The 24,530-nt window shown below is 38.2% G+C and overlaps 1 protein-coding gene across 2 annotated transcripts; it reads left to right on the top strand.

Moving 5' to 3' along the window:
* Positions 1-4,383: 4,383 nt before the first annotated feature.
* LOC134803736 (uncharacterized) lies at positions 4,384-22,539 on the top strand. 2 transcript variants are annotated; one of them, XM_063776553.1, is made up of 14 exons: positions 4,384-4,470; positions 5,605-5,708; positions 5,949-6,112; positions 10,056-10,229; positions 10,821-10,980; positions 11,800-11,867; positions 15,305-15,356; positions 15,865-15,960; positions 16,675-16,793; positions 18,463-18,562; positions 19,316-19,446; positions 20,304-20,423; positions 21,271-21,425; positions 22,151-22,539. In XM_063776553.1, the coding sequence occupies exons 2-14, from the start codon at positions 5,621-5,623 to the stop codon at positions 22,218-22,220; spliced, it is 1,497 nt and encodes a 498-aa protein (XP_063632623.1). In that variant the 5' UTR covers positions 4,384-4,470; positions 5,605-5,620; the 3' UTR covers positions 22,221-22,539. The 2 variants fall into 2 exon arrangements, with proteins under 2 accessions (XP_063632623.1, XP_063632624.1); XM_063776554.1 differs by lacking the exons at positions 4,384-4,470; positions 5,605-5,708; positions 5,949-6,112; positions 10,056-10,229 and adding an exon at positions 10,351-10,377.
* Positions 22,540-24,530: the final 1,991 nt, after the last annotated feature.

Here is a 24,530-nt window from a genome sequence, read left to right as displayed (position 1 = left end):
GACACTTCCTACAAAACCGAAGTTTGACAGCGATTCAGGGTCAAATCATGATATCCCTTTCTAACTTATGATACTATCCCTTTCGACTATTTAGGGTTGTCAAAATTCAAGCAATAATCTTATCTGTGGTCGTGCACGCAAAAGGACGTCAAGTTGTGTCAACCCTAATAATTGCTCGGAGCAATGCTGATCCGAACGGAGCCGAGTTTGCCCGAAGTCAGGAGTGTCTCCCTACTGGCTATAAGGTAGAGCCGTTTTGCGTGAGACATCCATTGTTCAAAAGAATGGTTCGCATGACATTATTAATGTGTAGATTAAACAAAACGATATTTATAAAATACTTAATTATAATTACATAATGAAAGTGTTTCAAAAGGGGTCAAAACTATATTGGGCTAAAAATAACGCAGATTATGTATATGGATGTTTTTGTCGTCCCAAAAATGCATTAAATTAAATTTAAGAAGAGTATTATTTTGTTATTTAAAATAATCCGGTTCAAAGGACCAATATAATACTTAAATATTTCTCCCGGCTTTTTACAGGGTTATTAGGTAAAGTTATGAAAAAAAAAATTGTTTTCTTAATTGTAAGGTTGTCTGGAAGAGATCGCTTTTTAGCGATAAGACCGCCTGTTGTTTAGCTCTGCTTGTATTTCTGTTGTCTTTTGTATTGTCATATTTTATTGAGGTGTGCAATAAAGAGTATTTGTATTTGTATTTGTAAGATGGTACAATATGAAATTAAAACCTATATTTTCTTGGCCCTTTCAGCCAAATATTTTGTAGTTGCCAAAAATATCCGGTTAAGAGGACTAATATTTATTATAACATCTGGTCCTACATCCGGGTCAAAGGTAGAAAAAGGGGTTTTTTGGCCTGTGCGAATTTCCTACTGCTGGCCAAACTCCGTTATTCGCAAAATATTATTTTGCATTGTCAATGTTACCTCTATTTAGAACAAGTATAGAGTTAGCCATCTTTTAATTTGTTAAATATTTTGTAGTTCCCAAAAATATCCGGTTAAGAGGACCAACATTTATAACATTTGGTCGAAGGTAGAAAAAGGGGTTTTTTGGCCCGTGCGAATTTCCCACTGCTGGCCAAACTCCGTTATTCGCAAAATATTATTTTGCATTGTCAATTTCATTTAGAACAAGTAGAGAGGCCATCTTTTAAATTGTTGTTTACTTTCAAAATCCTATTGGTAGCGAAATGGGAAAAATACGAGAAAATCTAATTGGAAAATCACTGTTAAAACTCTAATAATGTAGAGACTTTGTTATTATTGTGACCGGAAATAACACGTTAACAAGATAATCCTACATCATGTACCCAGCTTTGTATGACAATATTATATACATATATATACTTACATATCGTAGAGAGATCCGTCATCAAATCCATAGTAAGTCCTTTTTCACAACAGGATTCAATCCCCCCATCTCTTTCCTATATTGTCATCATTCTGTCTCTTAAAAACATGGTGACACTGATACATTAAACCATACTGCTATAACATATCTGGTTACACTTGATAATGATAACACGCACCCACTTTGTATCACTATAACACACTTCGAGATTACAATGCTATAACGCGAAATTGGCGTTTAGAATTTGGAACGAGCACTAAATATTCTAGGACTTGTCGACACAAACAGTCGGACCGTCACTGAACCAAACAGGTTTACATTGCTTTGCGTAGACGCACCACGTGATGGTTACTAGAAAGTTCCGCCGCTCGCCGCTAGATGACGCTAATATCAAATTTGAAATGTAGAGCAGAAAATAATAAAATTATTTTCATTTTTAGGGTTCCGTACCCAAAGGGTAAAACGGGACCCTATTACTAAGACTTCGCTGTCCGTCCGTCCGTCCGTCCGTCCGTCCGTCCGTCCGTCCGTCCGTCCGTCTGTCACCAGGCTGTATCTCACGAACCGTGATAGCTAGACAGTTGAAATTTTCACAGATGATGTATTTCTGTTGCCGCTATAACAACAAATACTAAAAACAGAATAAAATAAAGATTTAAATGGGGCTCCCATACAACAAACGTGATTTTTGACCAAAGTTAAGCAACGTCGGGAGTGGTCAGTATTTGGATGGGTGACCGTTTTTTTTTTGCTTTTTTTTTGTTTTTTTTTTGCATTATGGTACGGAACCCTTCGTGCGCGAGTCCGACTCGCACTTGCCCGGTTTTTACTTACGACTTAATTGCGTAAACGTTAACTTTAAAATTAACTCCGAAGTTAGAAATTAGAGTTATATTTTAATAACATTATTTTTAATTTGATAATTAAAATGGAATGATTAATGGACTGAAAAATTAATGATTATCTAAAAAAATATAATGAATTAGAATTTAGTAATGACTATAATGTAGAGTCGGTAGCTAAGTATTATTATTTATCACTTATTAGATAATTATTATACTCGTACATTAGAGAATTGATTGAGATAATTAAATACATATATAAGTACAGTCACCTGCAATAATACTACTCTTCGAAGGCACCGTAAATATGTGACACGCTCTTATGGCTCTACAAATAAGATCGTGTCAGATATTTTTGCGGCCTTCGTTGTGTAACTTATTATTGCAGGTGACTGTACATATATCTGTTGTAAAATATGTATCATGTCTATTTTTTTAATCTTCAGAGCGCCTCATCCCAGATGACATTTTATACGTTTAATAAGCTGCTGCCGCTTGCCACTAGATGGCGCTGTAATTAAAATTCCAAAGTTAATTAAATTGTTCACAGAGTGTATCTAACCATGTCGATTCCTATATATTTTGATTGATTAATTTTACTACGATTTGATTTGGACACATTTTTACGATATAAATGACATGTTTTTTCCCATATCATGTGATATTTACCAGTCGCTTTTCGGTGAAGGAAAACATCGTGAGGAAACCGGACTAATCCCAATAAGGCTTAGTTTGCCCTCTGGGTTGGAAGGTCACAGATGGCAGTCGCTTTCGTCAAAACTAGTGCCTATGCCAATTCTCGGGTTTAGTTGCCAATCAGATCCCAGGCTCCCATGAGCCGTGGCAAAAAGCTGGGATGACGCGAGGAAATGTGTTTATATTTTTTCACATCACCTATTCGAAAGAGGGCATTTACTTCCCTGCTAGGAGGGATCAAAGTGCTACTTTTCTGTTCTAGGACATTTTTTTGCATGATAAAAATGAAAATGATTTCCTCACAGGTGATGTGAAAAGCAGTACCCATGTGTCAACGTTGGACTATAAACGTGCGAAATAGTAGTTTGTGTTACAAGGGATCAAAATGATATATTTCCGTCAAGGGCGTATTGTAATCCTGAATGAAGCGATGGATTCTGAGGACGTAGTGAGGGATTCTAAAGTAGAATCCTGAGCGTAATGAGGGATTCAATTGTTAACGCCCAAGACGAAATAATTTTGATACCGTGTGACACATACTGCACTTTTCACATCAACTATGAGGAAAATAAAAAAATCTTAGTATTAACACAATCTGATGCTTAAACAGATTATTTAAGCTAAAAAAATAGTGTGCAAAAAAATGTAAAAATAGTGTGCTAGAACAGAAAAGTGTTACTTTGATCCCTCCTAGCAGGGAGGAAATGTGCCACTTTGATCCCTCCTAGCAGGGAAGAAAAAGTTATTTTCCGAATAGGTGGTGTGAAAAGGTAATTCCTTCTTTTCGTACTTGTATCATAATGTAATGTGACTTTTTGCAAAAGGAACCAAACTCTTGGTTCTTATAAGGTCTTTTCTAATTATTGTTTGTCATTGACCCCTTATCGACCACCTACATGGTGGTCAGCAGCAAAAGTTGCTAAGCGGGCGAGGTGTTCAAAATGATCTTGACGCGAATTTATTGTTAAGAGAATAAGAGCGCGTCAAGGTTATTTTGAACACCTCGCCCGCTTAGCAACCTCTGTTGCTGTCTGTACAATAAGTTACCTTTTCTTTCTACGATATAGGGTCATTGCGCTAGTTTTCGTCCGGCTCTAGTTTTCGTCCACTTGACAAAATTTGAATATAAACCTTCATAGCTGCACAAATTTGGACTTATTGCACACCTGAATATCTAAACAATTTATCTATCTACATAAAAATATATTTCGCTAGTAGTATTTTAAAAATGAAATGTAATATTTGCTAATCCGTCAAGTGGACGGAAACTGGCACTGCCGGCACTGGACGGTAAAGGGACGCAATTACCCTATTCCCAAAATAAAACCTCTTACGTACACTGTCACGTGACAATTATGACAACCTGGACAACCTTGAATACAGTCAACGACAGCGGTAACCATGACAACGGGACTGTCAAAACAGCGGTATCCGTGACAACCGTTCTGTCAAAACAGTTCAACCCGAGTGGCGTTGATGAAACTATAAAATTTAACTAAAATGTGCTACATAAAATCTGTATTTTAGTGGAGAAGTGTTTTTTGAAAATACAAAAAAGTAAGTTTGGTTCTCCTATAAGATAGAAGAAGAAAGAAGTAATAGTTTATATGAATGTTTTCCAAAAAAAATGTACATTTCATTCATGTCTTCAAAATATTAACTTCTATGTACATTCACGCCTCATACATGAAAATATGTGTCCCAAGATTTCCTTTCTAGATCGTCACATTTTTGTATGAATATTTTTTTTATTTGTATGAACGTGACGCACTGGGGAAATATTTTTTCATACAAAATTTTGGGACACATTTTTTCATGCATAAGACGTGAATGTACAAATGATTCTGAGTAAAATGAGCCCAAGAAGTCAACATTTTGAAGACATGAATGAAATATACATTTATTTGGAATACGCTCATATTAAAAATAGGAAAATGTCTAGTCTAGTCAGAGTCTAGTAGGTTAGCGTGGTATAGGCATGTAATGAGGAGGGATGAATGCCATAAGCAAAAGAATGTTAGGGATGAATGTTGACGGACGGAGCGTAGACCAAATAAAAAATGGATGGATTGTGTGAAAGAGGATATGAGAAAGAAAGGAGTGAGTGCTGAGGTGACGAAAGACAGAGTTGAATGGAAGAGAAAAACATGTTGTGCCGACCCCACATAACGTGGGATAAGGGCAGGAAGAAGAAGAAGGGAAATGGCTAAAAATTATAACCCAACTGCCGTATTTAATAAATATAGTTTTATTTCAGCCGGGCTATAAAGAAGAATAGATTGAGGATTTATTTATTTATTTACACCTTATGGCACAAATGGCGCTCAATGCCAAAAGGTATTTTCTACGGCACAAATGGCGCTCAATGCCAAAAGGTATTTTCTACCAAATACCAGTCAACCAATCAATTTATTCATCGAAATCGGTTCGATATATGTAACAATTATGAATCATATACGATTATTTACATTATTTTGCTTTCATAACTGATTTTTAAAAAGCGTTTTTCAGTTAAAAGGCACGTCAAGATCGCGTAGTTTTTTTCTAATGCTAAAAAAACGAAAGTATACCTAGCACCTACACTTATGCCCGTTGTAAAACAAATCTATCATATGTTTCTTAATAATAGTTTTACTCTGGTGAGTCTAGGAAACATATTAGATATTTATGTTATGTATGTTATATTTGCAGATAAAACGAAAACGAAATGCCGGAGTTAGTCGAGCAGATGTACTGCTCTCAGCAGATTGTGATTCCCCCGAAATTCCCTTACATATTGAAGAGGTTTTGTAAAGGTAAGAAATTTTAAACATTTAGTCAGTAAATACAAAAAGAAAGTTCATTTACCGATTTTTGAATCCGTGACTGTAAGATCCGTGTTAATTTTACGACGCTTTCGACCGAGGCACATCCATCCATTTTTTTGTAAATAAATATCTTAAAGTAATATTCGGTCTCAAGAGAAACTTATCGATCTTGCTGATCCTTAATAATTCCTAATTTTAAACAAATAAATGATTCTTCTTCTTCTTTAGCGGCAATCAAGACTCAGCCATACGATCTTCTCCGCTGGTCATTCGAATATTTCAAGGCGCTGGCAGAAAACCGTCCCCCACCAGTCAAGTTGAGGCTTGAATATCCCGTCTACAGTACCGAGGGTGGGCTCACTCGTGGATGCCTCAAGGTCATCGCTCATCAGGTATAATATCAGCCTAAAGAACTAAAACTCAGTTTCTTCGGTCACGTTTCGAGACGAAACAATTACTCCATAGAGCGTCTAGTGGTGCAGGGTAGAGCAAACGGAACAAGACCGCCTAAAAGACCACCTATTCGATGGACTGATCAAATTAAATCTGCCATGGAAGGACCCCTGAACGCATTTGCCAGAATGACATCCAACCGCGGAAAATGGCGAGAAATCGTACGGCAAGCAACATCTGTGCCTGATGTCAGCAGTTGACCGTGACGCTCTGCAAAGAGTATAACGACTAAGAAGAGCTTTACTAACTGCCATCAAACTGTTTCGCAGTTTGGCAGTCCTATTTTAATGTAATACCTATGTACTGTGTCTTATGAAAATAAATATTAATAAAAAAAAACTGGTCAAGTGCGAGTCGTACTCGCGTTTCAAGGGTTCCGTACATCACACAATTTATAGCATTTTTTTTGTACGTGTAACGTGAGTGAAACTTTGAAATACCCGAAATGGCGCTATGGCTTATATCTCTGCAACTAAGCAAAGTAGCAAAGTAGCTTGGATAGGAATATTAAATGCCGAACAATAGTACAAGTGTCCAGACTGAAGGCCGAGCTCCGCGTAGAGCTGAAAGCTCGGAGCGTCCGGCGGATTCGCGCTTCCCAAAACTTCCGCAAGTGTTTTAAAAGCGAAGGTCGAAAAGAGATAAACATATCTTATATTATGAAGTATTTGAACAAATTAAATTATTTTTCAGAAAATATTTTAATTTGTTTTTATCAAGTAGAAACACTACTATATAAATTATAAACTGAAATAAATGTCATATACTAAGAAAAAGTGACCAAGGCCTCCAGTGCCCCAGGCTGGAATCGAACCAGCGTCCTCTGCTATCGCGGCAGGTGCCTGAACCACTCGGCCACCGGGCCACAGCGACATTAGTCAAATTTTCCAAGTATATGCACTTCCTACTGAAGGCTTGTGGCGCCCCCTGGCCATCTCTAAGGTAGAACAGTATGGTTCGAACCTTCTATCTGGATCATTCTCATGATGATACCGAGCTAGCGAGAGAGATGGCGCTGCCAATCAATACTATGAAGTATTTAAACAAATTAAATTATTTTTCAGAAAATATTTTAATTTGTTTTTATCAAGTAGAAACACTACTATATAAATTATAAACTGAAATAAATGTCATATACTAAGAAAAAGTGACCAAGGCCTCCAGTGCCCCAGGCTGGAATCGAACCAGCGTCCTCTGCTATCGCGGCAGGTCGCTGTCGCTGTGGCCCGGTGGCCGAGTGGTTCAGGCACCTGCCGCGATAGCAGAGGACGCTGGTTCGATTCCAGCCTGGGGCACTGGAGGCCTTGGTCACTTTTTCTTAGTATATGACATTTATTTCAGTTTATAATTTATATAGTAGTGTTTCTACTTGATAAAAACAAATTAAAATATTTTCTGAAAAATAATTTAATTTGTTCAAATACTTCATAGTATTGATTGGCAGCGCCATCTCTCTCGCTAGCTCGGTATCATCATGAGAATGATCCAGATAGAAGGTTCGAACCATACTGTTCTACCTTAGAGATGGCCAGGGGGCGCCACAAGCCTTCAGTAGGAAGTGCATATACTTGGAAAATTTGACTAATGTCGCTGTGGCCCGGTGGCCGAGTGGTTCAGGCACCTGCCGCGATAGCAGAGGACGCTGGTTCGATTCCAGCCTGGGGCACTGGAGGCCTTGGTCACTTTTTCTTAGTATATGACATTTATTTCAGTTTATATCTTATATTTATTTTTAAACGAGCAATTCTGTGCATGGTCCTGGGTTCGAATCCCGGTAAGGGCATTTATTTGTGTGATGAACACAGATATTTGTTCCTGAGTCATGGGTGTTTTCTATGTACATAATATATGTATAAGTACCTATGTTTATATCGTCGCCTAGTACCCATAGTACAAGCTATGCTTAGTTTGGGGTTAGGTCGATCTGTGTAAGATGCTCCCAATATTTATTTATTTAATATATTTATTTATATTTATATTTCGGAATCTCGGAAACGGCTCTAACGATTTCGATTATATTTGCTATATGGGAGTTTTCGGGGGCGAAAAATCGATCTAGCTAGGTCTTATCTCCGGGAAAACGTGCATCTTTGAGTTTTTATGTTTTCCGAGCAAAGCTCGGTCTCCCAGATGTTAGTGCTAAAACAACAGTACAATTACCTAATCAATCAATAGTACAAGTACCATTGCGGCTGTGTGCCAGATACAGCCTAGTCGACATTTTTTGTCTTCAATCGGACTCACGCTTGAACCTAAAGGCACACTTCTTCGGGACGCTTCGAAGCTTCGGCCTTATGCAGATATCGGCCTAGGGCCTTCGCAATAGCTGTCTACACCACTTTTCACTTAAACCATTGCTGCTGCGTCCCTAAAATTATCTAAACACATTTTTGTTCCTAAATCCGTCTCACACTTGACTGTAGATTTCTAATAGGTTTTCCTGTCATCTTTCGGTAAAGAACTATTTTGTGTATTTTTTTCAAAATTTTAGACCCAGTAGTTTCGGAGATAGAGGGGGGGGGGGGAATGGTAATTTTTTGTCTACTTTATTGAATAACTTCTAAACTATTTATCCTAAAATTATAAAAAAAATATGCTTGACATTCTCACAATGAGCCCTTTTGTTTGATATATAATACGATATAGTTTGCTAAACTTTGTTTTTTAATTTTCTTATTTACCCCCCAAAAGTAGCCCCTATGTTAAAAATTCATTTGTTGACGTTACATGTCCGTCTTTGGGTCACAGACTTACATATGTGTACCAAATTTCAACTTAATTGGTCCAGTAGTTTCGGAGCAAATAGGCTGTGACAGACGGACAGACAGACGCACGAGTGATCCTATAAGGGTTCCGTTTTTTCCTTTTGAGGTACGGAACCCTAAAAAGAAGAAAAAATTAAAAACTTCCCTTGAGATAAAGTGTAACCGACTGCTGGACTAGTAGTTAGTACGCTAGCCACGTAAGCTGTAGACGACACTTCGATTCCGGCCTCGGCCATCGGACAGCTTGTTCACTTTTTCTTTATTATGATAAGGATGGTGTCCTGTTATCCCTCATCAAGGATATAGGGCTCTCAGAAGGGATTTCCATTTTTCACGGTCCAGCCCGGCCTCTTCCAGCTCTGCCCAGCCGAGGCCAACTGGTGCAGCCTCCGTTTCCACTGTGCGCCTCCGGGTGGTACGTGGGTGACCTTTGCCCTGTTTATCAAAAGCTTGTAATTTGTAATACAAGTGGAAGTCCCTTTTTGACCGCTTTTGTTTGAAAGGGACTTCCACCTTTTCCAAGTTTTTGATAAACAGGACACTTGTCCCCACTTTCCGGGAATTTTCCAAGTCAGCCCTTGCTTGGATAGGTGGTTGTTTGGCCTTCGTAAAAGATGCCTTATCCAGCGCCATTTCCGCAGAAGTATCTCCTTAGCTAAACGGCTTTGTCCGGTCCATTCCCATAATTTAGACACTACAATTTGTATTTGATTTTAGTAGTTTGATTTGTTCAATAGTACTTAGGAATACCGTACCCGTACCAACCAAGTAAGTAAGTAACTAAGTAAGCTTGATTTTGTTCCCTAGTTATAAAGGCTACGTTATTTTATGGAGCCTCTTTCAGCTGAAATAAACCTAATTCCACGTGGACGAAGCGTACCCACTAATTTTAACATCCTAAAGCCCAGCCATACAAATGGAAAAACCCAGAATTTGCCACTGAAATTTGAACATTTAGTGCAGGGAACAGAGCTAATTTTGGTTTTGTTTGAAAATTGAACGAAACAAAACAAATGCGACCCTGTTCCAATTGAATATGATTTAAATTTCATCGGACTGAATAAGTACTATAGGTAGGACCTTGGGCCTTAGGAGGATAACAATATGTTTTTTTCAGTTGCTGAACATCGGCAAGAACCTCCCACTCTACCTCATCAGGAAAGCCTGGCGCGGCTTCTGCCTGGACCCCAACGAGTTGAGAAGGATCTTCTGTCTCTGTGAGGTCTACATGAGGCAGGATTACGTTCCGTTGTTGCATTTTATTGCCGTAGCTGGTGGGATGCTGACTAAGGTACGTCATTGTCAATATTGGCAGGAATCTGGCGTTGTACCTCATCAGGAAAGCCTGGCGCGGTTTGGGTCGTGCACCCAACGAGTTGAGAAGTATATTCTGCCTCTGTGAGGTCTTTATTTCCGTGGCTGGTGGGATGCTGACTAAGGTAAGTTAAGGAACAATGCAACTCGTGGACTTAATATATTATGATAGAGGAACTCAAATATCTTGAAAGTATTTGTGTGAATTAAAGAAGAAAGCCGTAACATAAAATGGTTGCAGTGAAACAGTTCTAGTAGAAATGAGGAGAGGAGTAAGATGGGGGAGAAAAGAAGAGGAGTGGAGAGGTGTGTAAAGGGATCCGAAATCAGCTTACAAGCATTTTCAAAAGTACTATTAAAAGAATAGCGTTTGTAAGCTCCACTGTAATGACAACAACTTGTATAATTAATTATTTTATTCCAGGACCTGACTTACACCATGATCCTTGTGGACCAACGGTCTCAACACCGAATACAGTAATATTCGGTGCCGAGACCACTGTACTCAATGTATCTAACTACTCATGTTTTTCCACCCTTATCATTCTTAGCATATATTTCGTTCTAGAATCTGACCTACACCATGATCCTCCTCTGCGAAGTCCTGACCAAGGAACCAGATGGCGGTTCAGCTGCCATTCCTGCTGATGACTTCCTTGACATGTACCTGCTCCTGGCCAGGATGGACGCTTCCAAGGATATCAAATACATCAACGGGTATAGGGAAGGTAGGATCATCTTGGTTCTCCGCATCTACATGCTTTCCTGGTCGCTTTTCTGGCCATGTACCTGTTCCTGACCAGAATGGACGCTTCCAGGGATGTGCGATACGTCAACGGGTAAAAAGAAGGTAGGGTCATCATAGTTACCCACATCTTCATATTTTTCTGGTTGCATTTCTGGCCATGTACAGCTGCAGAGATAACTGACCCCCCGGTGTGTGTGAAAGTGAACGTCATATTTTTATAGAAATTTGACCCGACTCTAATCCTAATTATGGCCATCTATTGTTCTTATCTGATTTATATGATCGCTACCTATAAGTATCAACACTTTCATGGCTTCTCTACACGATGGGCCAACGCCAGCCACTTCAAGGGACGCATTTATGGCGCGTTAGAGGGAGCAAGTGATATCGCTATCTCATTCTACCGCATGGCTGCGTCCCTTGGAGTTGCCGGCGCTGGCCCAACGTGTAGAGGAGCCATCAGTCTAGTGTGGCTTCAAATACCTTTTACAGATGTAGTGCATAATTATTTTCCATCGCAATTTCACGGAAACATACGAACGTGTCTTGCTATTTCAGTCTGTTTCGGTACAAAAAGTACTGAGGTTGACTGAAGTAGCATGACAAATACGAATTTCCGAGAAAATACGATGGAAAACAATCTGTAGAATTAGATTTTTTTTATTTGAGATCGGCTTACAGAAAAGTTTACTTCTCGTATCTAATGATGCGAATTCAAGCGCATTTTAGGGAAGAAACGTGTTACAAATGTGTTTGTGTAAAAAATATTTTTTTAAATACATGTATAAAAATTTTTTAGGAGAGACTCCTAGACCAGAAGAGGAGGAGATAGAAGAAGAAGAAACACTAAGTGAAGCCACTGTTGATGTGAGTGTTTTATTTGCATCCAATATCATTTTTAGCAAACGCAAACACATCACATCGGCAAACGTAGCGTAGGACGCCCTCAAACTAGATGGAGCGATGACCTTCGCAAGGCGGTTGGCAAGAGCTGGATCAGAGTTGCCACAAATTGTGCTCAATGGCGTGCAATAGGAGAGGCCTATGTCCAGCAGTGGACGAGAGTAGGCTGATGATGATGATGATGATGATGATAATTTTTAGGGTTCCGTAGTTCCGTACCCAGAAGGTAAAAACGGGACCCTATTACTAAAACTCCACTGTCCGTCTGTCCGTCTGTCTCTCTGTCACCAGGCTATATCTCATGAACCGTGATAGCTAGACAGTTGAAATTTTCACAGATGACGTATTTCTGTTACCGCTATAACAACAAAAACTAAAAACAAAATTAAACAAATATTTAAGTGGAGCTGCCATACAACAAATGTGAATTTTTTGTCGTTTTTTGCGTAATTGTATGGAACCCTTCGTGCGCGAGTCCGACTCGCACTTAGCCGGTTTTTGGGTGACTGTGTAATTTCAATTTCAATTTCAATGTTTATTTGCATCCAAGTAGGTATAGTGGGCACATGCAACTTAATGCTAGGTAGGCACATACATAACTACTAGGACCCGGATAGGGCTTAGCAAAATAAGGTTTTAAAATGTAACCCGTGCCAAGTTCTATCTACAACCATAACTGCTGAGCGGAATCTCCTGGGTATCAGCCAGGGGAATGAGACTGTAGAATGATCCTTCTCTGTTCGACGTTCCCCTACAAAGCGGGAAAACGCTAGAGTTTGCTACGAGCGTAGCGTTGCGCGACCTTTTTTGCCACTTTTGTTTTATTTATAGACAGGACCGCGCGCCCTTTTCATCATTATAGGAGAAAAAGAGTGTTCTAAAATTTCCATACATTTTTCAAACTTTCCTTTTTGTTACCGCCATACAAGGTATATGGGGAAATGGTAACACAATAGGAAAAAAAACTCTGGGACATTTTTTTTTTCCATTAGGATCAGAAGAGCTCGTGATTCTGAGTAGAAATAACACAAAAATGGCAAAAAAAAACCACAATATATAAAAATAGCAAACGATAAAAGAAACGCTCTTTATGAAAGTTATAAAATACAGGTCCTTTTATCCTAAACCTAATCCTACTTTCCTTCTTACCCCAATTCCCATCTTACCCCAATTCCCAGCCTTCCCTTGACGATTTCTGGCAAGGCGCTGGCCACCTCCGCCGACTAAGCCTCGTCGATGACTCTGTCACCAACAATCCGAAACTCAGCCAGAGATCGGCCCTGCCACCTATAGGGCGAATCGCCAGGTCGCTGTCAGCTGAGAGAGCGGCGCAGATAGAGAGGGATAATTATATGAGGGAGAGAAAAGGTCACATCTACATTTTATTAAGAAGTAGTCATAGTCATCATTTAATAAAAATAATCTTGCATTCATGTAAGAGTAGTTTTTAATGCGATTAAGTTGGAAATGGTGAACCTAGAGTTGTTTATATGACTCTTTGGTCAACACTGAAAAAAAATCAGCGCCGCCATTTTGAATTTCTACATTTTTGGTCTAATTATATCGTAGATTATGTATTGTTGAAATTAAAATCTTAGAGCTCCGTGAATACGATTTTTCCTCCTATCCTATCCCTTCTTACTTTTAATATAATTTCTTTCAGATAGAGCTATATTGGATGAAGATGTTGAAGTTAGTTTGTTTTTACGCTCTATATGTGACGTTATATATGAAAAGGGACCTTATTGTCGATGGCGCTTACGCCATTATTAACGATGCTCCGATATAAATACAACGCCGCGTGACGCTGTGCGGCGTAAGCGCCATCGACGATAAGGTCCCTTTTCATGGATAATGCCCCATATTATTTCTTATTCTATAGTAGTCATGAACTTTCTCGCGTTATCCCGGCATTTTGTCACGGCTCATAGGAGCCTGGGGTCCGCTTGGCAACTGATCCCAGGAACTGGCGTGGGCACTAGTTTTTACGAAAGCGACTGCCATCATTCTTATTCTTTAGTAGTAATTATGGAAAATTAACAAAATATCGTAATTTTCTCCCCCCTAAGTCTTTCCTTCACGTTATTTAGGCCCCGTCTCTTTATACCTAGGATAGGTATAAGTATTAAGAGAAAAATATACCTAGGTCGAAATTCTTGTCATTGTCTTGTTTCTGACCACTCTGTCACATTTCTGTCACGCGTCTATTTTTGTCTTTTATCAAATAAATAAAAAAAGTTGAGTGCTATTGCATGTCTATTCTAGCTGTAGATTATAATTCTCTTGAGAAAAATTAAAATCTAAATTTCACCCCACACAAAAAGTTCCACTCCGTCACATTTTTTGGGGAGAGAAATAAGACGAGGAAAAGAATTTTGACCCAATTCAATTCTGAAGCATAAGCTTAAATCGTGCTAATAAATAGCTTTTCTCTAGATAACTGTATTGTGTCTAGACAGCAATTTTTTTTTCACCACACCAGCTCAGAAAGGCTTACTTTGCACTTCAAAAACTGATAGCATAATTGCATTTTATTCACATGTGAGGCAAAGTAATCAAATACAAATATTGAGTTGTTTTCTTATGTTTGCTGGTAGAATTGACTTTTAAATGATGATTTTGGATGATAAATATTTCATAACATTCATTTGGATTTGATTTTGTTTGATATTTTACAATTAATATTTGCTTCGGGTTGGTGTGGTGAAAAATTTTGTGTTTCACTCGGGGGCAAATTTTGTATAGGTAACCCTCGTGCTTTGAAACCCTCGCAACGCTCAAGATTCATTTTTTTCTTACGCTTGCTCGGGTATCAATATTAGCACGAGCGGTTAAACAACAACTATGTCCCCTTGTAAAACAAATAACAATTTTTATAGGTACATATACACCGTGTTTTTATTGAATTCCGTTAACTTCGGGGTATAGTTAAGTACGTTTATAAGAACTAAATGACATAGTTAATTTTCAAAAAAAAAAATTTTTTTTGTTTTCTTTTTTGTTTTTTTTTTTTTTGTTTAAAAAGTAATTAAATGTAGCATATAGCGTTGTTGTAACACGGGCATTACATTTAACTCAACCAAACAATTGAAATCTGTGACATATCAATGTCATTTCGTACATCAATCGACCGAGATTGTACTTAAGTTTAGTAGCAAATGTATGAACTCATTCTAAACACTAATCAATATGTAAGCCGGCCCTAAGGCAAGTGTACACGCTTGTAGAGGCCTTATAGTAAAAAAATAAATTATGGATTATCTCCGAAATGGACTTAATTAGAACATCGGTGTCTTTGAGAAAGTTACTTGATTTAAGCTCAGGAATGCACCCTTGAAATTAACGGAAATCAAAAAAAACACGGTGTATATTACCTAATATAATATTACCAATGTTTCCAGGCAAAGTTGAAGCAGCTAAGTTCATACAAAGTGCAAGAGAAAGCTGAAGTTGGTAAGAATACGTTTTTTTTTCATAAAAAAATACATATTAGTTATTTACGATACAAGTGCGAAATATGGGAAATTCGCATCGAGTGGCGATAAATTCAAACACGACCGAAGGGAGTGTTTTAAATAGACACGAATTTGTCATGGGGCAGAATACTGGGACCACTGGGTAGAAATCATCACTGGCCAAACAAAGTGACGATTTTATAAAAACTCTGTATTTAAATAAAAGTAAACAAATAATTTGTTAATTTTCGGGTAGTTATAACATTTATTGGTTAACCAATCAAATAAGTACAAAACCGCCTGGATCAGTCCCTGAACGACCTGACTTTAACCTACGTTATTTGACCATGTTATGTTTTCATCTACCCTCAACTGGCTTAAGGAGCCATTTGAGGGTAGATTTTGTTTACTTTTATTTAAATACAGACTACAGTGTCGCCAATAATACCTAAGGCATAATTTGTACTGTAAATAAACAGGAAATATAAATACTTTATTTAAATCAGATAAAGCGAAAGAAGAATATACAGAAGAAAAAGAAGAATTCAACCCGATCCGAGTGTGGGACGAGGACGGCAATGAAATCCCTTTTGAATTTTACGGTTATACTTTCATTCCTTGCTTACAACTAGTTCATTTGACAGTATTTTAGGTCATTTAGTATTTCTATATAAAGTTGTACACCCAACGTTTTTTTATATTATTTCCTCTCAGAATCTCGAGCTCTTTCGATCCATATACAATCATATGTTTCATACAGAAAAAATTGTCCGTTTTGTTACGGTCAGCCGGTCATACGAGTAGAAGGTTGTATTGAAAACCGTAACCAAAAGGACCAAAAATTTTAGAGACGCACGTTTTTTTCTCAGTAAAAACAGAAAAATCTTGTGACTCTGAGTAGAAATAATATAAAATGTCCCAATTCTAACACAAAAGTAGTTAGTAGGTCTAGTTAGATTATGTAAATAATCTAGTTACCTAATTAGTTTTGGGTTTTGATCCGCGATAAAAGGGTAATATACAGTAAGAAAAGTAGAGCGAAGCGAGCGAGCGAAGTCTTGGGTCGTCCCATTCGTTTTTCGTCAAGTTCTTAAATTAGTCCTATTCTGCTTTCGTCACTCATTCTACATTTGTCACAATCGTCGGTGGCTTTCAATGTAGAATGAGTGAGGAAAGCAGAATAGGACTAATTTCAGAACTTGTCGAAAAACGAATGGGACGACCCAAGACGATACCGAGAAGCCGGTGTTGCTCGAAGTTAAAAAATATTCAAGTTAAAAAATTCTTAAAATAAATAAAACTATAAATAAATCCAGGTGAACCTAAAATCGAAGAAGAGAGTTTAGAAGAACAAACGAAGGAAGCAACAGAAGAGGAAGAGTTGAAACAAGAAGCGGAGAACGAAGAAGATGTTATACAAGAGCTGATAGATGAAGTTAATAATGATACTTATAATTACGTAGTATAGATGTCGTAGTCAGATCGTATAATCCGCCGTATTACATTACGGCTAGCCGTTATCAAAAACAGGGGCGTTTTGAAATGCGGCGGTTCGACGATTAGCCGGATTGTCATTGCGATACGTTCTTCAATAAGGCGGCCAACGTTTAGCCGCATCGTACTACTATTTTAGATTGTAGAGTGACCAGTTCTTTCGGTCGCCTACGTAACCGGAGTTTGACAATGTTTGCAATTTAATTTATTTTTACCATGGTCCCACCGCACTACATGTGTTTCTTTTCCAAAACATTTCCTTCACAACTTAAATAGACGGAGCCCCGCAAGCGGGGCTCCTATTTCTGGGCGGTTTGCCCTTCGGGCATCTGAAGCTACCTAACGAACCTAACCTACTTACCTACCTACGCTTTTTTCCCCAAAGTGTAATGTTTTCACGGACGTCTCACTAAATCAATAGGTAGGTAGGTTAGGTTCGTTAGGTAGCTTCAGATGCCCGAAGGGCAAACCGCTCAGAAATAGGAGCCCCGCGAAGCGGGGCTCCGTCTAGTTAAGTTGCGAAAGAAATGTTTTTTGAAAAGAAACAGTCCGACGAACTCCAGATTTGATGGACACCCCAGCGTTTGTCAGGCAGCGCCACGGGTGTTAAAAATGGGAACTAAAAACTGTCAAAGCGGCGGCTAATGACTCGCTGTATTACATTACGGCTAGCCGTATTGAAGAACGTATGGCGCCGAATACATTCCGGCGGATTCTCATTCAGCCGCATTCAATCCGGCTAATCGTTAAACCGCCGCATTTCAAAACGCCCCTGTTTTTGAAAACGGCTAGCCGTAATGTAATACGGCGGATTATACGATCCGACTGCGACATAGACACTGTGTAAAAAGTAACAGTGGACAGCCTTTGATGTTTGCGTAAATGCCTGGGCTGTCACAGACTTTTACACACCAACACAAACATACCAAACATTTTAAATAAGACACGCTAGCCCTGTAAGTAAATAGTACCGAGCTACTAACATATATGCAGCTTGGGTGCGCGCGAACCCTGTTCCAAACTCTTGAAGCCTGTCCTGTACTCCTCCATACAAAAAGACTCCTTTCAACTTCTACATATTTTCCATTCTCCATGAATTTTTAGTATGTTATTAACAAGATGAAAAACTAGGTTTATAGGTTTTCGGTTTTTCAAAATTTGCAGTAGGTCCATTTTTGTTTTAAAGCGAATCCTATAAACCTAGAATATATTATGCTGAAGCGATCGACCTCAATATCAAACTAATAGGTATGTTAAGATTTAGTTAGTGGATACCGTTTTCTTCCGAAATGGAAATTGTATGAAAAAAGTATCTTTTGTCAGTAGCTATACTTCCCTCTTAAGCTAGCTTAATTTGGTGACATAAAAATTGAAGGGATTTAAAGTTTTCGGAGATGAGATAGGTAACCCTTTCACATTCCTAACCTGTTTTTCAGCTGTACGAAGGATAGGTATAACCCTTTCCCGTTCCTAACCTGTTTTGCCCTGATACAGCTGTACGAAGGATAGGTATAACCCTTTATCCTTCCTAACCTGTTTTTCCCTGATAGAACTGTACGAGGGATAGGTATAACCCTTTCCTGTTCCTAACCTGTTTTTCCCTGACCCAGCTGTACGAGGCGCGTGCGCAGAGACTGGCAGACCTGGAACAGACCTTCGACGATATAGCTCACATCGTGGATAGGTTCCAATTGGCCAGCTATGACCTTGGTTAGTCTTTTGTTAAAGTTATCTTAGTGTGGGTCAAATCTTGGAAGCTAAATTTGACCCACTTCCCGATTTCCGATTGAGCTGAAATGTTGTATCCATATGTAAATCGGATGACAATGCAATATTATGATGAGGAGCTGATCTGATGATGGAGACAGGAGGTGGTCATGGGAACTCTGTAAAAAAACGACGCAAATTAATTATTTTTGAGGTTCTTAGTATCGTCTCGATGAGTATTAGTTGCCTGTGGAAAGAAAAGTGCAGTCAGCGATAAAAGCTTGTACCAAAAATGACATGTTTGCCAAAAACATATAAGGTTTAACTTACGTGTTTTTAATTACTGGCGCGCTTCTGAGAGATATCCTTTTTCAAGCACTAAAAACTAAAAATATATGAGTTCCGTGAAATTAAATATTGTTCTTAGTATAAAGAGATTTAGCTAACCCTCTCATCCCTCATAGAGGGATGAAAGTCATGTGACGAGAAAGGTATTACGAATTAATGTGGAGGGAACTAACGGGAGAGGATATCCGAGGAAAAAATGGATGGATTGTGTGAGAGATGATATGAAAAGAACGCAAGTGAATGATGAGATGACGGGCGAGATAGAGGTATGGAAGAGAAAGACATGCTGCGCCTACCCCAAATGAATGGGACAAGGGCAAGAATGAGTATAAAGAGATTTAGCTTTTTTTTTTCAATAGTTGCTCGACTGGTTTTACAGTGCATAATATGGTGATTGCTTGTTGTCAGGGATGGTCGCTGGTCGTCAGATGTCCATCACCAGCGGGGAGTTCATTGTGCAGCACATTGAGAAAGAGATTTTGGACTATATTGATGAGCAGATAGCTGTTCTGCCCGACCCTGATTTGAAGAAGAAGAAGGTTTGACACAATAACACTCCTTAGATTTCTTTCCCGATTTTTTTTGTAGCTATTACATTTGTTCATACTTCATGCTTATAACGGGGTCTCTATTGTTTCCCATAAAGTTTTAAGTCATAATGTATTGTTTGTCCGCATTTTCGTTAGTCATAATTTGTTTTTTTCTCAGAAACGCGTAACTTTTCATGATTGCCATAAAACAAACATAACCTAACCTATCTATAGGATAACCTTACGAAAATCCTGAAAAGTAACGGTTTCAAAGATTTATGACTAGTGTAAATCTGACAATCATTACATTAATAACCAATTGAGGGGGGATTTAAATCTTCTCGAGGCAGAGGTGTAGGGTTGGAGCCGGTATAGTTTTATTTGACGTTCATAAGCGCATTGTAATATGCCTACTTGAATAAACTATTTTTTATCTTTATCTTTATCTTTTTATTATGACTGTCGATAATTAAGTCAATCAAAGGGATCCGTTTATAACGCCATTACCCGGGAGGCTGATAACTTACTGACTGTCTCCTGTCATCAAACAGGACAAAAAGATGCCAAACTGATTGTGATATATAGGCAATGAGGAAGATCATTGTTGAGATTTAATGAGAATTATTATTAATTTATTATCAATGAAACAGTTTTAATATTCATGACATCATGTCTCGGGAGGATTACATTACTCGTGTACTCGTGTACAGTACCTTTCATGAAATCAGAAAATACAACAGCTATTTTGACGGGTTAAATTGTGTGTAATTAATTTTAAAAATATCTAGCCGGCACTCAAAATGACAGAGATATATCTGTAAATACCTACACTGTGCAGAAACCATAACCATTCTTTTACTAAACAGGCTAAGCCGGAAGAAGTGGAGATGGTCAGAAATCTCCTCTACAATTTCCTGGATGAGAATCTGGACATCATAGTGCCGGAAATCGAGGAGGTTGAGGAAGAGGAGCTACCTATTCCAGAGGTGAGAATACCTTACACCAGTGGGGAGACACTCCTGACTTCGGGCAAACTCGGCTCCGTTCGGCTCAGCATTGCTCCGAGCAATTATTAGGATTGACACGACTTGATGTCCCTTTGCGTGCACGACCACAGATAAGATAATGGCTTGGATTTTGACAACCCTAAATAGTCGAAAGGGATAGTGCCATAAGTTAGAAATATATCATGATTCGACCCTGAATCGCTGTCAAACTTCGGTTTTGTAGAAAGTGTCGTTTCTGCACGGTAGTACTATTACTTATTCTGTGTCATTGGAGCCTGGGGTCCGCTTGGTACTAGGCCTTGTTGGGATTAGGTCGGTTTCCTCACGATGTTTTCCTTCATCGAAAAGTGACTCGTCGCAGTCCTTGCAGACTTTCCTTGATCTAACTCTAGTATGTAAGGTATGCATTTATGAGCCCTTTTTGCCTGACAATATTTTATTTATTTATTTTTCACCACACCAACTCGGAAAGGCTTACTTTGCACTTCAAACACTGATACACAAAGTTGCATTTTATTCACATCTGAGGCAAAGTAATCAAATGCAAATTTTGAGTTGTTTTCTTATGTTTGCTGGTAGAATTGACTTTTAAATTATGATTTTGGATGATAAATATTTAATAACATTCATTTGGATTTGATTTGGTTTGATTTTGTTTGATATTTTACATTTAAAATTTTGTGTTTCACTCGGGGGCAAATTTTGTTTAACCCTCGTGCTTTTAAATCCTCGCAACGCTCTACATTTCATTTTTCGATAGCACGAGCGGTTAAACAACAACTTTGCCCCCTTGTGAAACAAATAACTAATTAGCCTTTGATTTCAGATCGTGGTGGTATACGCGGTACCCGGCATCGGTCCGCCTGTGCCCGAAGAAATGATCTGCGATATTGAAGAGTACATAGCTGATGTCAGCAAGAACCAAGCTGACATGGTCATGCCGAGGAACTTCAGACATTTCCTTAGTCCGCCTTTGGAAAAGTAAGTAAAAAATAAGTTTTTGGCAAAAATTTCATTTTTGGTACAAGCTTTTATCGCCGACTGTACTTATTTTCCACAGGCAACTAATACTCATGGATACTATTCTAAAAACCCCAAACACAATCAGGTTTCGTTGTTTTATCACAGAGTTCCTATGGCCACCTCCTGTCCCCATCATCAGATCAGGTCGACAGTACCATATTATTGTATTGTCATCAGAACTACATACAGCTGCCAATTTTCATGAAGAATTTTCATCCTTGGAAGATGGTTAAATGAGTTACCTTAGATTCCATTACATAGTTAGTTACATACAGGTCGACCTAATAAAAGCTTGTTAAGAATTTGAAATAGAGGCGGATTGCCAAAGTAAATTATGTAGCCACAGTAAATTTACTGCCATCTTTCGACAGAAACTTAAAACTTTTAGAACGCCATTTGACTTTGATCCTGATCCTAGGTACTTAATTTACCATGACAATAACTCTCCATACACTCCATTCTCTTTGCTAGTAGGAAAAGTAGATACTTAATACTTACATATGTTGGAGGATTGGCTCCACGTGTAAAAAAATGCTAAGTGTCTAGCCTAGCCAGTTTAACCCCATCCAAAAATACAAGATCTAATCTCAAGGGATACCTCTTGAAGTCGGTTTTCTACTTTTTTAATACCCATGTAGGTCTCGCAGACATTTTGCATTTAAAATGGCACTTTTATATTTCAGATTCGAGGAATACCAATATGAGGAGAATAAGAAAGAAGAACTCGCCTGTTCTGGTGTATTTACCAATTAAGACGAAAGTGGACGACCAAACTGTGTATCCACATAAAAAAAAAGAGAAAGTGGAATTCGCCTTTTTATACCGACGTAGTCCTCATTATCCTCTCTGAATATTAATATTAATGAAAATGTTTTAACGCAATTTGTTGTAAATCAACCACAGCTATGCCCCCCTACATTTGATTTTTCCCGAATTTTTAATTATTATAAAAGATAGAAACATCGCCGATCAGTTTATTATATATGTACCTATAAAAAAAATTTGAAATCCGTTTTTCGCTACTATTTTTACGATAATCAAAAAATCGAAAAGTCAAACGTACGATATCTATGGTTAAGACGAAACAGGAGCTGAGTTTTAAATATTTTAGGTAAATATACCCGTCTCGCTAACGGAAGCGGCACCTAAAAGTAGTGCGATAAGGACAAGGCGAAAAATCCTGCGTAAAAATCTCAAAAATCGAGGTTTCGTACTCCTCTGTTCCCTCCTCCAAAACTTAACCAATCGTAACCAAATTTGGAAATCTAAATGATTATGGAATTATCTGTGTCGGACCGTTTTGCTTTTTTGGCTAATTGATATCGTTTTGAATGCCACGCCTCTCATTGCGGCATAGTCAATTAGGCCATTTTGGCCATTTTTGAAGGGCGCTAGCGCCTTAAAAAACAAAAAAAGCAAAACGGTCCGACACAGATATTGACAATATTAATCTGTGTTGAAAAAATCATTGCTCTAGCTTCAAAAACCACGGAGGAAAACGAGGAGTACGTTTGTATGGGGAAATGACCACTCCCGTTGGCTCTTAAATACATCTTATATTATTATTATTATGAGCCTATATTGGCCCACTGCTGGGAAAAGGCCTCCCTCTTTTTTCTCCACGTATCCTTATCCCCTGAAGTCTCTATCATAGGCGTCATGCTCGTCCCGCCATGTCAGACGAGGTCTGCCGTGACGTCTTACAATCCCACGGATTGTAAATACCTACATCTAATTATTAAAATATTTTCCGTAATGTCAATATCCAGAGAGGAAAATGAGGACTACGTTTGTATGCAGATACGGCCGTTCCTTTTCCTCTTATCAATTTTGTATTGTAGTCACTGTAGTCTATATATTTTTTGATGCACTGTAATACCTACTTGATTAAATTCTTTAATTACTACAGAGTTCGTTTCATTGTTCTGTGAGGGAAGATAATTCATTGGTATGGTGCGACGGAAGATATGGCCGTAGCGCGGATTCTTACCTTTTATCTCAATTACTCTGAAAATATACTTATTTTAAAAATTCGGCTCCGTTGGAGCGCATTTGTCCCCTAGTGTATCCCTGGCTTTACGAGAAATAATCATCATCTTCGTCCAGTAAAATGTATTCAGAAAAAAGCATTGAATTATTATTACTATAGACAGAGATATATCTGATATAGAGAAGCCATACATAATGAAATTGTCGCAATCACAACCTGTACCACACGACCTAAATGTGTAAGCGCCGTAAAGTTCATGGCGCTTACGCGTTTAGGTCGCGAGACTCGCGCTCCGCTTCTATGGTTTGTTATCAAAACAACTCTTGGCGCAAAATACTGGTTCTCTGTGCCGGTTCTACCTAAACGTTAGTAATAGGTAATAGCAAAGAGAATTTGAAATAGAGAGTTACTGTCATGGTTAATTATGTAGCTACAGTACATTTTCTGCCATCTTTCGACAGACGATTAAAACTGTCAGAACGCCATTTGACTTTGATCATTATTATTTCACTGATATGTGTTAACTTGTTAAATATTAATATTAACGCCATCTACTCGAGAATAGGCTGAAGGTTATGGCGCCATCGCTCGAAAATATTGCACCATACCTTCGGCCTATAGTTCAACAGTTTTATGTACCATTTCGTGGTAAACTATTTATTTATTTTTATGTTCAACTTTCTTTGTTATTTCTTTACTTGTGTATGTTATAGTTTATCACGAATAAATGAGATGATTTATGATTTATGATTTATGATTTATGTTCTATCGAAAGATGACAGTAAAATTTACAGTGGCTACATAATTTACTTTGACAATCCGTCTCTATACACTCTATTCTCTTTGCTTTGCGTTAGTAATAGTTCAATGGAGGTGAAGTTTTAAACATAGTTTTAAAAGAAGGATAGTGAAAAGCTTGAAATAATGGGAAAAAAAGGTTTTACAGGAATTCCCTGTAGCGGAAAATACTTAACCAATAAAAACTAGGGATTGTTTAAAAAAAACTTTAATGTGAAGAAATTTCCGACTAATTTACCTATCTTTTCTCTCATAAGTGACGGTGGCATTTTCCC

This window comes from Cydia splendana, chromosome 27 (genome assembly GCF_910591565.1).
Source record: "Cydia splendana chromosome 27, ilCydSple1.2, whole genome shotgun sequence".
Classification (NCBI taxonomy): Eukaryota; Metazoa; Arthropoda; class Insecta; order Lepidoptera; family Tortricidae; genus Cydia; species Cydia splendana.
The sequence above is the reverse complement of the archived record's forward strand: the minus strand, read 5'-3'. Positions and strand labels throughout refer to the sequence as shown.

What these genes read in the sequence shown, in the direction of transcription:
- LOC134803736 (XM_063776553.1), top strand. Translation starts at nt 5,621, where the DNA reads ATGCCGGAGTTAGTCGAGCAGATGTACTGCTCTCAGCAGATTGTGATT. An exon ending in GCAAGAGAAAGCTGAAGTTG is followed by an intron (nt 15,357 to 15,864) that starts GTAAGAATACGT and finishes TATTTAAATCAG; the next exon opens with ATAAAGCGAAAGAAGAATAT. An exon ending in AGGAGCTACCTATTCCAGAG is followed by an intron (nt 20,424 to 21,270) that starts GTGAGAATACCT and finishes CTTTGATTTCAG; the next exon opens with ATCGTGGTGGTATACGCGGT.